Raw genomic sequence first — 15997 nt, forward strand, 5'->3', positions numbered from 1 at the left:
GTGTCAGCTAGTTCTAACACATCTGCTTTACCTCCGCCAACCCAAGCACATCACCAACTGAGAGTCATTCCTGCAATGCTGTCAGACAATCAGAAGCACAGGGGCTCAGGCAGCTCTGACACCTGGCCACTGCTTACATCTAACCTCCAGCACTGGAAACAGGGATTGTTGAAGACTCCACCATGCTTCCTTCAGCAGCAGGGAGGTACTAGCTCTTAGGTGCAGGTGAGGCATAAGGACAGCATGAGGATGCTCTAGGGAGAACTGTGGCAACTCCCATCTTTGGTCCCTTAAAACCTGGCACCCACCTCTGCTTCCCTCTTGACAGGAACAGCACAATCCAGAGAGGACAGTCTGGCCTCTGGGAAGCTGCCAGCTGATAGCAATTCTTGCCTGTAAGGCCAGAGGGGCAATTCTGGAAGAAAAGACTCTTCTGTGGGTGCTGCTGGCATTGGGTTGATTTTCCCGCCACTGATTTTTGTCATGCAAAAGGACTGGTCAAGGCATTGCTACTCCTGGAGTCAGCAAGCAATACATCTACTTTTTAGGTGGGCAGACAGAGATATCCTCTTCTTATACACTGTATAACAGATGGGATTTAACAGACAAACCAGGCAGGCTGCTTCCATTAACTCACTGAGTTGCAAAGATTTCCTGTCTAAACAAGATTTTCTTGCTGAGAAGGTCTTGGCTAACCATCATTGTGAAGTGATCTCATATGGATAGAGGGATATGAAAGGTCTGGATGGTAAGTCCTATGGCGAGCAGCTGAGGGAGCTGAGGTTGTTTAACCTGAAGAAAACGATGCTCAGGAGAGACCTTATCGCTCTCTACAACTACCCAAAAGGATGCTGTAGAGAGGTGGGGCTCAGCCTCTCCCAAGCAACTAGTGACAGAACAAGAGGAAATGGTCTCAAGCTGTGCCAGGGGAGGTTCAGGTTGGACATCAGAGAAAATTCTTCGCAGAAAAGATTGTTAAACATAGGAATGGACTGCCCAAGGAGGTGATAGAATCACCGTTCCTGGAGGTGTTCAAGAATCGATTGGATGTGGCACTTACTGCCATGGTCTCGTTGGTAAGGTGGTGATTGGTCAAAGCTTGAACTCAATGACCTCAGAGGTCTTTCCAACCTACTTCATTCTGTGATGCTGTGATATGCAGCTTATCTGCTCTTGGTAAAAAAGCCAAAATCCCCTTACAGAAATCTCTCATGGGCAGATTTGCCTATGGAAGCTAACCCCTTTCCTTCATAAAACCATCAGTGCCCAGCTCCAAGACCAGGACAGGAGTCAGACAAGGTGCCATAAGCAACATCCACTCCTGGAGCCATCCTGGTTTCCTGGTTTCCTACAGTGCTCAAGCTGGCTGGAACTGAGGGCTCACACCCTCCAGCTTTCACAAAGTCACATTAATTAACTAGCCATTGCAAATGTATTTTTAATAGCAATAAAATGAAGCAGGTATGTCAATATGTCAAGCAGGTATGTCAATATGTCAAGCAGGTAAACCCCCAGTTTTAAATCAAAAGAGATATTGGATGCTCTTAGTCTCCAAATGCCGCCATAGGAGGAGCCTTTCCTTGCTCTCTTTTCCGCCAGGGAGATGGGTGCTGCCACAGTGGGGTGACCTGGCAGTCACTGATTAACCACCCACATGGGGGGTTGCTGCCCATGCTGCAGATTACGTCTTGACCCCCTGGCCACTAATTTCTGATGCTTGACTTCACTCTGAAATATTTTTATAGACCTTTTGCCATAGCACTTGTTTCCCACAGCCTTTTGTTTTCCCTTTATAGTTTCAGATGTTTCAAATATAAGGGAGCAAGCTTTATTTCTGCCATCCTCAACTTGCTTTTTTTAAGTATCTGCTCTGCAGCTCAGCCATCAAGCCTGTGTGAGGCAAGGATCTGGCCAGCTTTGAAAGTATTTAGGCACAATTCCCGTTCTTATGAGAAGAGCTTATAAACCTCCAAAAATAAGAGATGAAATAGGATTTTTGTGAGCCATTCATGCTGCTTGGCTTTTTACCACATGCTGATTATTACCCACCTCCAGAGAGGAAAATATCCCCCACAGTGACTTTTCTTCACACAGTCCTATTTCTGTTGTGCTCTTTAGTACAAGCATGAAGACCTCACTGCCAGTGGCATAAGCAGTAACAGGAGAAGATACTTAGATCATTTTATATTTATTACATACATGAGATATAAAAACAAATTAAGAAAATAGTATCATTTTTTTTGTGAGTCCACAGGACCTTGAAAGAAAAATACACACATAAAGTGGATTGGTAGACTTGTGACTTTTCTGGTGTTGTATGCCTTCCTTTTCTTTCCCCTCACACTCACGAACAAAATACACTTTGCAACGTGATTTAAAGATGCTTTACAGAAAGGATATATTTTAGTGCTGAAAACTGCAGTAAACTGTGCTATATTTCATACTGCTGTTAATGAGGAAGTATAATGGCCATATATATTGCAAACAATAACACAGAAGAAAACAAATAAAATGTTCGGTTTTAAATACTAACATAAAAATAAAATAAAATCCAGGCCCACCATGAATCGCTGGGTTGTGATATGTGAATGCAAGTCCTTTCCATTCTCTGCATCCAATCCTTTCCCTGCAATCAGAGTTTTACTCCTCTGGCAATTGCATTTTTATCTCAAAGTCTCTTCTTCTCACACTGTTTACAAAGTCTTGCTGGAGTCCTGCCCACGGGGTCCAAGTGCTGGTCTGAAGCTGAGACTTCAGTGCAAATACTTTATCTTTCAGATTGCATCCTCAGATATTCTGAGTGGCCAGTGCCAGGCTGGCCGTTCCCTTTATACCACCATCCAACTGAGAGGGGTCTTCAGGAGTGCTTCTGTTTCAGGGACTTTTTCACACGCTACCTTCAAACTCTTCTTTCCCCAATACAATTAGACTTCCTGCACTGTGAAGTGGCAGGTAGTAAAGTGCTTTATACAATGAAATATTTACACTAGGGCTAGGTTCATTTTTTAACACTTCAAGGACAAAAGCTCAGAGATGCTGCACCCTCTGGAGCTGGCTCTTCTCTGCAGCCAGGCAGTGGGCCGAGAGCTGGCCTCTGCCCTACGTCACACTTGTGCCAAGGCAGAGGGATTCAATCCAGTGCAGCAACTCTATCCTCAACAGCATCAGCAGAAAATTTAGCCCCTGAAACCTTCAGCAGGGCGAAGAGGTTAAAAGCAAGTGGCATCCAATTCTCTTTGACAAGTGCCATGTCCTAACCTGTAAGGGGGTGTTTCTAAAGAGTGGTCATCATTGCCATGCTGCTGCCAGTGCCTGTCTGCCGCTGTGGCCATCGCCTTCCCCACAGCATTCTCTGGAAGCCTCTGGAAGTCACTCAAGATCCACACTGGTGGGCACTGGCAGTGGTGTTTTACTTCTCATCTGTAGCTCTTCCAGGGTGGCAATTTAGTCTTGGGTGATCAGTGGCTTCATAGGAGTTACTCCAACATTGCACTGGAGCAAGACAAGCATCTGCCCTTCCATTTCTCTCAACATAATGATGAGTTGGGCTCAGGTGAGCCCCTGACAAGGAAGCTACAGGCAAGTGAATGAACATTGGCTAGAAAGGGTTAAATTAGACAGCGCCTACAACTCTGAATGCCTCACTATACATTTTGGCACTATTTTCTTACATTCCAGTTTTCATCCTAGAGGTCTTCTCTCTGTGAAGGGTGTTGCATTTTGTGCATAAAGAAATGCCCTAGACTGTTGCACACATCTAGTTGCAGTCTCTTTTCAAAATCTCCAAGACCTTTCTTCCAAGAGCCGACTTCCACTGATGGACAAAACTTTTCATGTTGACGATGAGTCTGCCTGTTCGGACGTCCTCATGTCCTGCCACGAGATACTCCAAGCCTGCAAAGCAGCAAAGCTGTCAAGGACCGCACAGTACTATGCTTAAGAGGCCTATTGAACTGCAAAGTCAGCCTGGATATCTAGTCCCATGTAAAAAAGCACTTATACAAAGAAATGTATATACATATTGTTTCTCATATATATCTGTATATCTATAGTTCTATCAGTAACTTTGGAAAAATGACCCTTGTGGCTATCTGTCAGTGAGATGGAGGCAAAGGCACAGCAGACCCCAATGAGAGGCAACACTAGATTTGCTGGCACAAGCACCCTAGAAGAACCTGAAGGGGTGGCAATCACACTGAAAAGACCTGTTAATTTCTGCTTCTGCCAGATGTTTTAGAGATATGACAGGAGGGTTTGATGAAGCCTTATGTGGTGTCCAGAAGCAGCCAGAAAGGGCTGGAGTGTGCCCCAACAGAACCCTGCTGCTCGCCCCAGGCATCCAGGTCTGCGCTTAACTTTCAGGGCATGACTCATAGAGCACCTGGAATCAGGTAATAACTGCTAAGCAGAGGGACAGAGCAAAGACTTTGACTTAAATTAGCTAAATAAACACTGCTGCATATCCAAACAGCCTAATGAGCTGCAAATGTGGCATAAATGGGGATAACAAGGAGGATAATCCCTTCCATGGCAGGAGAAGCTCCCTGCCAGGGTCAGCGTTCTGCTGCAGTACACTTAGGGTGCAGCCAGCATTAGACTTCTTCTGTACCAAATCCTTCTTACCCCAGTCTAGGGAGCATAATGTGGCAGTATGAACTAGCATGGGGAGATGGGTCTCCCTATGTGCTCTCAGTCATCCCGCTCCGTCCTGGCAGGGAGTCTGCTCGTGTTTTCTCGAGTTTTCATTCTGCAGTTCAGAATAAAGGGTGAGTGCCTCCTAGTTAAAAGTCAAGGATGTTTTGCTTTAATTCAGTACAATTTGTTATCTACTTCATCTGAGTTTTTGGGCACACACATCCTCTCTTCTGCCAAGTAAACACAGGATATGTGTATGGCAGCATCACCCTTTGCAAGACATTAGTTTTGGCCATGTCAATCTAGCTGTTATAAGACATCTCTTTTCAAGGGCTCCTAAATTTACCTCCCTTGAGAGAGAAATGTGGTATTCACACTCAGAGAGCAAGCAAATATTGCCATGGTTGCTGATTGTTGTAGGGCTTTATAGATTTGCAACCTGGTGCTACAGAAGAGTAAAATTAAAATGAGTCAAATGGCAGGCAACTCTCTGCCTATCTGTGTCTGTGCTTGGCAGAGCCAAGGAGGGGAAGGTCTCCTTTTCCCTTGCAAACAGCTGAGACCTTTAAACCTTTCAGCTCAGTGTCCAACCTGCCTCTGTGGGTGTGTGTGGAGGGGAAGGTGTGCAAGGGTGGTGAAGAGACTCACCTTGTAGGAACTTAAGCATGTTTATCATCTGAAAACAGCCCACGAAGATATAAAACCACATCTGTCTACTTTTATGTTTATCTTTGGTCTCCTTTATGTTTTTGGGAGATGTGATTTCCACTATAGTTATATGTCAGAGAATTGTTTAATATCAGCTTGACTTTTCATCCAGCTATTGTTGGTTTATTCATCTGGAGGTCATAAGCTCTTACTCTGATAGAGGGTTAAATCTGCTAATATTGCATTGCCAACCACTCAGAAATTACTGTGGTAGCTAAAGAAAATACCGAGTTATTAAAAGATACCTGGGATCTTTTTTTTTCCCTTTGAAATTATTGAATCTTAAAGATGCACTCAATTTATGTTTTCAAGTTTCCTATTAGCACTGAACTTCACGGCTTCTTTTCAACGTGAAGGCTGAGATTAATTTATACTCACAGGACCAGCGGCTGCATTTCAATACTATACCAAGCTTTGCAGTGTAAATCATGACAGCTGTCAAGGGAGTAACAAGGGAGTAACACCTGATGTGTCACACACCTGAATTATCCCTAAAGACAGTTGCATATCCACCCTTCTCCTGCTGTCTAAGAGATCTTGATTCTGTCATTACTGCTGTCTTTTCATCTGTTGGGGAAAATCAGTGAAGCTCCTCTAAAGTTAGTGGAGTGGCAAAGCTGGGTGTTAGGTGTGGGGCTGCCCTGCAAGCTTGGTTTCAGACAGCTTCCACAGCATTTCTCCAGGTTCATATTAAGGCAGCTGCATCTGGGCTGTCTTGTGTTTCCATTGCATGTAGAAAAATAAAACAGCTATAGCTATTTGATTATGGATTTATGGTGTTCTAGCAATATCCAAAGCCTTATTGCACTTAAATAGCAGAACCTTGCCTAATGCTGCTGATTCATCCAACCTTTGCACCTGACGAGACTTCATAGTTACAGGTGCGCTATCTTGGCAGCATGCCTTTAAAACTAGACAGTCACTCCAGTGGAGATGAAAGAGGACTGCAAACACCTCATCAGTGAGTAACCTTTCTGCATGATCCAGCTTCACAGACAGCCCTTTACCCTGAAAAGAAGTTTCTAGTGCTGCACACATAAGAGATGTCTCAGTACTGAAGTCGGTGCTTCGATCGCTGATTTCCAAGTGGTGTATGCACCTTATGGAAAGAAAATCCTTTACCTGAATTAGTTGGTAACTGTTGATTTATCTTGGAGTTGTAAAGAAAGCTGTATCAGCTGGAGCTTAGTTTTGCTCTCTGGAAGAAAAACATGAATCTGCATGTCCTTGTCCATACCGGAGTCTGCACACACTGTTCAGCCCCCACTGGATATACTCACTTCAGTGAAAGAAGATGAGAAAAAATTGTGGAGCTCTCATGTCACTGCATAAGAGAATATCTTCCAAATTTTGTAGATGTAAATTAGTGTTACTTGAGTTTAGATTAGAACTTCAGTACAATATCATCACTCAAATTAGATTTAAATGTGTTTTTATGGATTCAAATTAGCTTTAGCTCTGGAAGATATGTCATGCAATTGTGGCATGATGTGCACCTCCCTCCATCTGGGAACAGACTGAGACTGGTAAAACTGAAAGACTGTTACTATGCTACAAGTTTTTCTTTATGAATTCCAATTTGATGAAGACTGCTGTTGGAATCTAAGTGATGGAACAGCCAGTAATTTTTAAGCAGCACTGGGATGCCATCTCAGCTCACTGGCATGAGGTGACAGAGGTGTGGGAATGAAATCTGTGTTAATGTGGTGGAGATGTACTGCTCAGGGAGTAAAACCTACCGGGATTGAGGATGGGACAAGTGCAGCCTCTGTTAGTCCACGATTCAGGGTAGAGTGTCCTCTTGCCCCGGAGGATCTTCAGCTTTGTAGATTTCAAGACTTTCTTGATCTTCACATTAACTTCTGCATGGGAGCCTTTGTCATGAGCTGACAAGATCTTCGTTTTGATCACTGGAAAGCCAGGAATTCAAAACAGGCATATACAAATTATTTACAGTTCTCCCTCTTTTTTTTTTTTCTTTTTTCCTGGTCTAATGCAGGTGTCTGGGTGAAGCAGTGAGGACAATTGCTTCATTACAATGGATCCTCTTTGCTGGGGAGCCTGGGATCAGTTAAGCTTCCAATAGAACACATACATCCTCATACCCAAGGGCAGGAATGCTGACGGTTGTTTTGGCCATGGCCCGTGGACGTGCCACATGGGCAGCAGGAGAGGTGCAATGACCTGATTTTCAAAGCTTGTGAAGGCCCCATTTCCTCCCTGAGCTTAGCAAAAACTTTGGGTTTCTTAGCACTTTTGGAAATCAGCTGGATTTAGGGATGGACCTGGAGGCTTTGCTGGCCTTGGCCTGAGCAGCCAAGGCAGCAGGCAGGGGTGTGAGGACCTGTCGTCATTCCACTCTGGTGCTGGTCTTCCCACTTTGCGGAACTGCCAAATCCAAATACAGTGGAGGAGAACGAGATGTTGGTGGAGACTGGGGCAAAACATGGAGTACCTTGAGCTCACAGATACCCACAGGCACACTCCCACCACATGGCATTCTACTGCTGAGCCCCTGTGGTGGAGGTGCAGGGCTCAGTTCCTCCACCTGACCATGCTGATGCCAACGCTGGAAGATATCCCCATACGGTGGTGCTTTATTCAGCACCACACATTAGGAAGCTCAGGGCAACCTCTCACAGAATGGCCTCCTGGAGCTCGTGATTGGCCCTGTATTTCATCTGTCTCTCCAGTTTAGCTGACACCTTTGCATGTTGAGTGAGGAAAGGGAGGGAATCCTGAGTGCACTTTAGGTGTGATTTATGAACTTGGGGGTTTTGTGCCTTTTTTTTTATTTTGTATCTTTTGCAAGACTAAACACAGTTATTATTGTGGCCAGGAAGCAAAGTAAAGCAGAATCAGATTTTCTCCTAATATCACTAAGCCAGGGCAATATTTCAACAACTGGCAGCCCCTAGAACTCCCCTTTGTCAGTTGCTCCGCAGCCTGCAGAGGTGTGGGTTATCTCTGTGCATTCTCAACTTCGGTATGAGATAAAACAGGTGTGAGAGACCCCTACAATACTGAAGGAAGGGAGTGCTGCACAGAGCATTCCTTGCTCTGCTACGGTATGAAGGAGACGGTTCGCTGGCACATACCAGAGAGGTCTTGGGAAACAAAGTTCCTCCTCTCGTTCATTTAAATCCAAGAGACACACAGACAATATAGATTACCCCATTGCAACAGCTGAACTTTGTTGACAGAGGGAAGTTCTCAGTGGCTGCCTGAATTGTTTTCTCCATGTAGTGCCTTCTGTGGTGATAACCATCCCTCCTTACATTTGGTGTCATTCAGACACGGTGATTTCCAGACTATGATTGAGGCACCTGGTCTGCAGACAGTGTTTCAGTGATCTGTTTTTGGTAACAGTGCTTTATAGTCTGTCTTGGACCCAGACAACCTCCCAGGGACAATTCTGGCTCTTGTCCTCACATGATTTTGGTACAAGGGTATTTCGGCAGCAAGAGAGATGGGGAACAGAGCAAGATGCTTCACCCACCTTGACTTGGCACCATGATGTCTATATATTTTGGAAAGATCAAAGACATGCCCTTAGACTAAGCAGCCCTTGGGTTTGCCAGGATGGAACAGTTCATGCAGTGGCATCTCTCACGCTTTACATGCACTCTTGCACTGCCTTGCAGCACTTGCCTTTACAGCCCCCTCACTCACAACTCACCATAGGTGTACTTCATCCCACAGAAGACCTTGGGATCCCCTAAAACTTGCTCTTTACATTCGCATTTACCTGAGGAAAGAGAAGAAAGCAAATGGCTGTGGATTGTACTTAAAAGAGAGGAGCATTCACAAGCAGGACCCAGGACTTGTCAGAGGGTTCTCAAGTGGCCCACAAGCCCCATGCAAAAAAAAGCAATTTGCAACTATTTTCAGATCCCAAGTGAATATACAGCCTTAGTCCAGGGACAATTATTCCTTGTTTACAATTAGAAGAGAAGGGAAACAAAGGCCTTATTATTTTGCCTGGGGATGCAAATAACATGCGGTATTTTCCACACCGTAATGTACCAGACAAAATTTTAAAAGGAAATGTTGCAGAGGTTAAGGCAGATTAATGACTTCCGTGATCTTAGAACAAAGAATAACATGATATACTTATTTACGTTTAAAATGAAGTCGCCCAGACAAATGATGGAGCTTTCCCCTCAATTAACTCAATTATTGTATCTTTGAGATTTTATCATGCCTCTCTCTGAAAATGGAGGAAATGACGCTTGCCTGCTTGCATGCAGTGATTGCAAGGCAGGACAGCTTGATGCTGCGCTGTGGGGACAACCTGCCTTGCACCAACCTCACATAGCACCCACCTCCTGCAGGCTAGGGACACAGGAGGTAAATAACCTCCCCAGCTGAAGCTAAAATGCTAGACCATTTCAAATTGCATCATAAGCTGCAACTGTATCATGGAAATAAATTTCGATTTAGAAATTTCCTAATTACCTACCAGCAAAGTGGTAAACTCCACCCTTTAAATAAAGTCGCTGGTTTGTCCAACATGTAATAGTTCTAGTGAATATAAAGATACCTTTAAAACATGATGGTCAAGTAAAAAAATGAGGGTATTCAGCCTTGAAAATCAGAGCTGGGACTGCAAATTCTTGCCTTACCAACAATGCTAAGTGCAGGCATTCGGCATGCAGCATCTGCCTCACGGTTTTGCATGTCCTCGCACAGATGGGATGAGCCGTAAGGCTCCTCTGGCTCTTGGAGGGGAAGGAGATGGTCACAAGGACATTCCCTCACATGCTAGTGGGAGGATGTCCATCCCCTCCTGCAACTGCCAGGGTGCTAGCTACATGCCAGTGCAAAAGAATGGTGAGAGGAATTGGGCAGGTGAAACACATGCAAAACTACAGTCCTACCGGAGTGTCGGAGCGCTGAGAAGCCCTGCTCATCCTCCCAGCCCCAGGTGGGCTCGCTCTCGTTGAGCACTGCCTGGAAAGGAGGTGCTTCGTTGTGCCAGGTCACATCTGAGCTGCTGAGGGGAAAGGGAGACGGTCAATTTTCCTCCTGGAGCCAGCAGAAAGCAGGGCCACTACCAAGCCGTCCTCCACACACAGTGTGACGGCATGTCTCGATGATGTTAAACGCAAGAGGCAGTTTTGGAAAGTGAACAGTTTGAGTGTTGTCAGAGTGGGTTATGAATCCATTTTGGGTTTAAAATATGTTATAGGGATTTATATATCATAAATATCCCCAATGTGGTAAAAAGAAGCAACATATAAGATTTGGAGTGTGGGGTATTATTAAAATTTGCTCTCTTCTAAAAGTCAGAGCTTGACTCCAAGTCCAACCCAGTCAACCTAAGCTGAGTTACAACAGCAACAATATTAAGCCTTTGGTGTCCGCTAACTCAGATATCGCTGAGACCTATATTTTGCTTGTGGAGAGAAACAACTGTGAAGGTTATGCAAAACACCTGATACATTAACAACACCATTGAGAGCAAAAAATCCGACATCGCTGGTCCCTGCCGTGGTGTGCCAGGCACCCAGGTGAATCTCAGCCTCACCTCCCATTCTATCCCCAGTTCTTGACCCTACCAAACCCAAAATATTTTTCATAATGGATATTTTTCAGCCTGCGTGCCATGCATAAATAGTGCCTTCCCTGGAAGGAAGATCATGGAGGTATGGCGAGGCTGGGAGAGGGGGCAAGACCCTCCAACTCACCTGCTGCTGTGGCAGTCACCGGTGTGGGGGTCGCAGCTGCGGGCGCAGTCACAGGGGCGGCAGCCATAGGCTCCAAAGCCCCAGTAGCCGGGGAGGCAGTGGTCACAGCGGGGCCCCGCCACACCGGGCTTGCAGGGGCAGTCACCGGTGCTGGGGTCGCAGAAGGTGCGGGGGCCCAGGGGAAGCACAGCCGATCCCAGGGGGTGACAGGAACAAGCTGCAGGGGACACCGTGAGGGACAGAGCACCTGTGAGTGCACAAGCTCTGCAGGAAAAGGCACAGGAGATGCCTGACAAACAACTACTCTGCCTAAGGACACTGGTGGGGTTTCTGTGCTTTTTTTCCCCCTCACCCATACAAACCTACGCAGAGTCTCACTTTGGAATCTGTATTATTTTAACTTCTGTGAGCTATTTTAATTAATCAACCTACCCTGGTGTCATGTTATGTTTTGCCAAACAGGCCTTTATTACTTTCCTTACAGCATCTGGACTCTAGTCCAACTACCCGTGGATGTGCCTGGCTCACTGTGAAATTTAAGCAGCTGTGGGTGCTTCATTGCAAAAATGAATCAGAGCGTAATTGCTTTTTCAAGTAATAACAACTGTCTTGCATCCAGGAGGTTAAAAAAGCCCCTCAGAACAGTCATTTTAATTAAAGTGGAGGCTGAGCATAAAGTACCCCTCTGTCTCTGTCTCTGTCTGATTTTTAAAGCCATCATTTAAAAACATTAAAAAAAAAGAATGAGGACACTAAAAGTTCAGAGATATGCTTTTGCATATACTCCAGAACACGGGTTTGCAGGGTGCATGTCAGAAATGCCAGTTGCTCTCCCTCCTCCCCCACAGCCCCTTGCAGCAGAACAATACATTAGAAGTGTACTGGGACACACAGGGTTTATGATGCCCTAAAACAGGTGGTGTGAAGTTTTCCTTGCCTGCTGCTTAGGATTTTTCTTTTGCATAAATGCAATTTATGTCTTTTGCAAAACTACTTTCCCCCCGAGATATTAATATTTTCAAAGACCAGAAATACAGATATCAAAAGCATAAGCCAAACCTCTGACCATCTGGCCAGACCAGCAGGCAATGTGGTGACTTGTGCTCTCCTTCCCTCAGGGTTTGGTTCTCTGACCAGGAGACCATAGTATGATGAGTCTTGTGCATTATGGCAAAAAATTCCCTGCTGAAAAACTGTTGCCCAAAACTTCATTTACATAAAAACTGTATTTCCTGAGAAAATTTCGTCTGGAGGGAAAATTTTCACTAAATCCTAATACCAATCTTTTTATTTTGCAGCTGCAAAGGCAATAAAGCAGAAAAGCCACTGCAGGCAACACAGCCTTTCTTTCTCTTAAAATACTTATTGCTGCACACATATATTTAATTTTGCTCTGACAACATTTTTGTGGTTTCAGGAATCTGACATACCCGGAGTATTGTTTCAAAATATTAAAGGATAGATTAATATTGGCAGTTAACTTAGAGGTGACTACTATTCCAACATCTTTGCCAAAGTAATCCCCAAATTTTCCCCACTCTTCCCATTCCCAAACAAATATAATTATATAAAATTAAAAGATTAGAAAGCCTCTCCACAAACTGCATAACTAGCCGCAGGCAGTGAACTCCAGTGCCTTTAATAGCATAGTTTTCAACAGCACTCACTGAGACTTGCATACCTTTCTCCTGAAGTCTGTGAAGTGTTTTACACCTGATACATATAGCCAAATGCTCTCTTGTCCTACTAGATGTGGTGGGTATTTCTGGCATTCCTCAGCCCCTTCAGGGGAAATATCAAGCACTTAAGGCTCTTCTATTCTCCTGTAGCCAAGGAGACAAACCCACTGCTCAGTGAGAGACTTGGTCCTGTTTCGTTTGGGTTTCAGCTGAGTTTTACAGACAACCCTATTGGGATTGGAGCTTTTTATGTTTTAAAAAATTCTTTCACACAATTCTTTTCCTAATAGAAAATTTAACATCGGTAGCAACACCATGGTGAAGGAAGAATATTAAATTTACAAAGGCTGCTATGAAAAACAGAGCAGTAAGCTCACAGGCAAGTAAAAAGGCAACCAAAAATGAGAATGTAGTTGGCTATACTTTTAATAAAAGCCACAAAGAGATGTGTTGTAAAGGTTGGTAATTTCTAACAGGCCTGCATACCCACTCCATGGACCCCATCCTTCCTGGCTGCTCCTCTATGATCCACCAAGGTGCCAATCTGCTTTCCAATGGTGGCCAGCAAATTGAAGCTTTTTGCTCTTGCATCTTGGGTGGAGGCTCAAGATGACACTAAATGACATTAACCTGAATGGTTGGGTGGCAAATTTTCAACACGGTAAACGTTTGTGATGGGCTGCAGTGGGAACATGCTGGGCAATGCAGATATAAAGTGAAGCCCATTACTACACACCGAGCACAGAAATGAGACTCTAAAGCTCAAATGAGAGCACATTGTATCCCATTTGAAAGAAATGAATGAAACCAGGATGGAATGCTTCCATACTATGTCAAGAGCAGGAAGAAAAAGACTGCAGGACTGATTATATGATGTTTGGAAGCTGGAGCTAGTGCTCCCTCACAGGCAGCTGTGCTGTGTTGGTTTTAGACCCCATTTTCCTCCTTCCACACAATCTGCACAGATTGTAGGAGACCCATGTCCAGGAAGGTGAGAGGAGCAGCTGAGCAGCAGATAAAGCAGCTACAGACAGTGCTGAATGGCATTTCATTGTGGATACACAGGTGCAGAGTGCAAGACTCAGTGCAAGGCTTCTGACAGTACCTGTCTCATGAGCTGTGGCCACCTCACCAGGGAGGCTGGGGGTTTCCACAGCCAAGGGAGCTCTCGCGAGAGAAGGGCTGGCCGGGCACCAGCCTTGGACCAAAAGAAACCTTCCACAAGCTTGATCTTTTGCTTGCTTTTTGATTTGTAAGCAGAATTGCTAAAAATGCTGATTTACCACTCTGTATACATAGCAGTATTTTGCATGTGACTTCCATGCGCATATGAATTAACAGCTGCCTGTCCTGGCATGGCATGTGTTGACTGGGAAAACCAGTGAGTAAGATGCCAGCAAAGCTGGATTTCTCCACCCTGGATTGGTGATACTGTTGTGGTTTCTTCAGCTGCCAGCTAACCTTTCAAAATGACAAATATTTACCCTGAAAAACCTACATATGAAAAGCAAAAATAAACAAGGCAATTATAAAACTCGATTTTATTGTCTGCAATTCTACTGTAGCTGAGGCTTAAAAATTCATGAGGATGTAAAAAAAAGGACTGATAGGTATGGCGGGGGGAAAGAGTCATCAGATTGGTGTTTTAAACATCAGAATGTCTCATTTTATCAGGTACACACCTTCTCCAGAGCAAATATTATATACGCTCTTTGCCTACAAGAATCTTTAAAGTATCCTTAAAGATTATGGTTTAACAACTCCTTTATTTACTTTGACCTAGGTATTTTTAAATTTTCAATGGTTGAACAATAACGGTGCCTTGAGTCAAAGCAATGCCATGGCCTTCCCAGAAAGAATAATAGGGCTCCATGCACGTCTCTTGTTATTGCAAACCATGGCATGGTCCTTGGAAATGTTCCAGGCATAGGCTGTAATCGATCTTATATAATTTAATTTAACAGTCATTAGTCATTTTCTACGGCCCTGCAGCTGCCATCTCCCCCAAGATGCTGGGTCCCTGGGTGCAGGGAGAATTCCCAGCAGCAGGAGACCAGAAGTGAAGAGATGGAGGGGTCTCAGGGAGGAGTACATCTGTGAGGGTTTGAAAAGCCCAGAGAGAAATTGTGTGTGAGTTTGTAGCAATAGGCTCTCTGAAAAGAAAGAACTCAGATAATCCCTACATTTGTGGAACCCAGTTTGTGCTAGGAAAAGTTGTCTTCCTCGGATACTTTAGTACTTTATGCTCTGTAATTCATAAATACAGGGAAAAAAAGGGTGCAACAAAGTAGAGGTACTTTATGCAGAAGGCAAATAAATGTAGACTTTTTCTTACTGTACTCAAGAGTATCTTACAGTTTTTGTCAAATGTATGTTATCTTTGGCTTTTAAATACCAGAGTTCAAGTGATACCTAGTGATCCATAAAGAGGCTGGATTGTTGCATTAAAGGGTAATGGGGGCACACGTGTTTTTCTTTTTTTTTAAATGCAGAAAGTGGAATGCCATGGACCAGTGACTCAGAGATTAATGCAGAAAGCCAAGAGAACCAAGCACTGGCATATGTCAACAAAAATACTCATTAATCATCTAATCTCCATAGCTTCCTCTGGCCCAGAAAGACTTGGAGAAACTTTTTAATCAAGAACTCTGGAATTTGGCTAACATATAGCTAATGATGTGATCTAATGCCTGACTTCGTTAGCGATGGTTTAACTTGCACACAGGCACAGGCACACACACACACTGTTGGCAGCCTTCCCTTTGAGCTGTGGCTGTTCTGCAGAGATATGTTTCAAGACCTCTTGTTTCCATCTGGCTTTGTAAGGAAGGAGGCTCTGTGCTGGCCAGCTCAGGAGGTGCCATTTGACTTTCTCTTGGACCCTCCAAACAACCACAGATTTTGAACTGGGCATTTTGGTACCTGGAAAACTCTACCATGAGTCCCTCGTGAAACTCCATCTCCTCAATGGACTGCATGAGATGACACAGGAGGCCACTCCTATCCCTTCCAAGGTGAAGGGTGGTGTTTTTAGGTGTCCAGAACATCACATTCAACTCAGTGCCAAAGCTTCACTTGGCCTCAATGGCCTCAGAAAACTGCGTGTTCTTCCTTGATGGGAGCTGGCACATAATTCCATCAGGAATTACAACCCTAACAAAGGTACCAGAACCACAGTAAAAGCATGTTTCAGAGCTTGAGAGTCCCATATAGAATTAATTTTAGTCTTCTGTCTTGCATTATCTACCAGGTGTCAATTAATCCAATTGGTTCTTTTTTTCATCA

The 15997-nt window shown here is 44.4% G+C and overlaps 1 protein-coding gene across 1 annotated transcript in view; it reads right to left on the reverse strand.

The window, feature by feature from the left end:
* Window positions 1–2244: 2244 nt before the first annotated feature.
* The window catches only part of NTN4 (netrin 4), a 46051-nt gene continuing 32298 nt past the window's right edge, over window positions 2245–15997 (reverse strand). Inside the window, exons 6-10 of the mRNA XM_032688763.1 lie at window positions 11034–11250; window positions 10224–10336; window positions 9023–9091; window positions 7083–7253; window positions 2245–3894 (exon numbers count right to left, since the gene is read on the reverse strand). Of these exons, the coding sequence (XP_032544654.1) occupies window positions 3758–3894; window positions 7083–7253; window positions 9023–9091; window positions 10224–10336; window positions 11034–11250 (707 nt within the window). The 3' untranslated portion in view covers window positions 2245–3757. The remainder of the gene's footprint in view (window positions 3895–7082; window positions 7254–9022; window positions 9092–10223; window positions 10337–11033; window positions 11251–15997) is intronic.

Source organism: Chiroxiphia lanceolata, chromosome 5 (assembly GCF_009829145.1).
Source record: "Chiroxiphia lanceolata isolate bChiLan1 chromosome 5, bChiLan1.pri, whole genome shotgun sequence".
Lineage (NCBI taxonomy): Eukaryota > Metazoa > Chordata > Aves > Passeriformes > Pipridae > Chiroxiphia > Chiroxiphia lanceolata.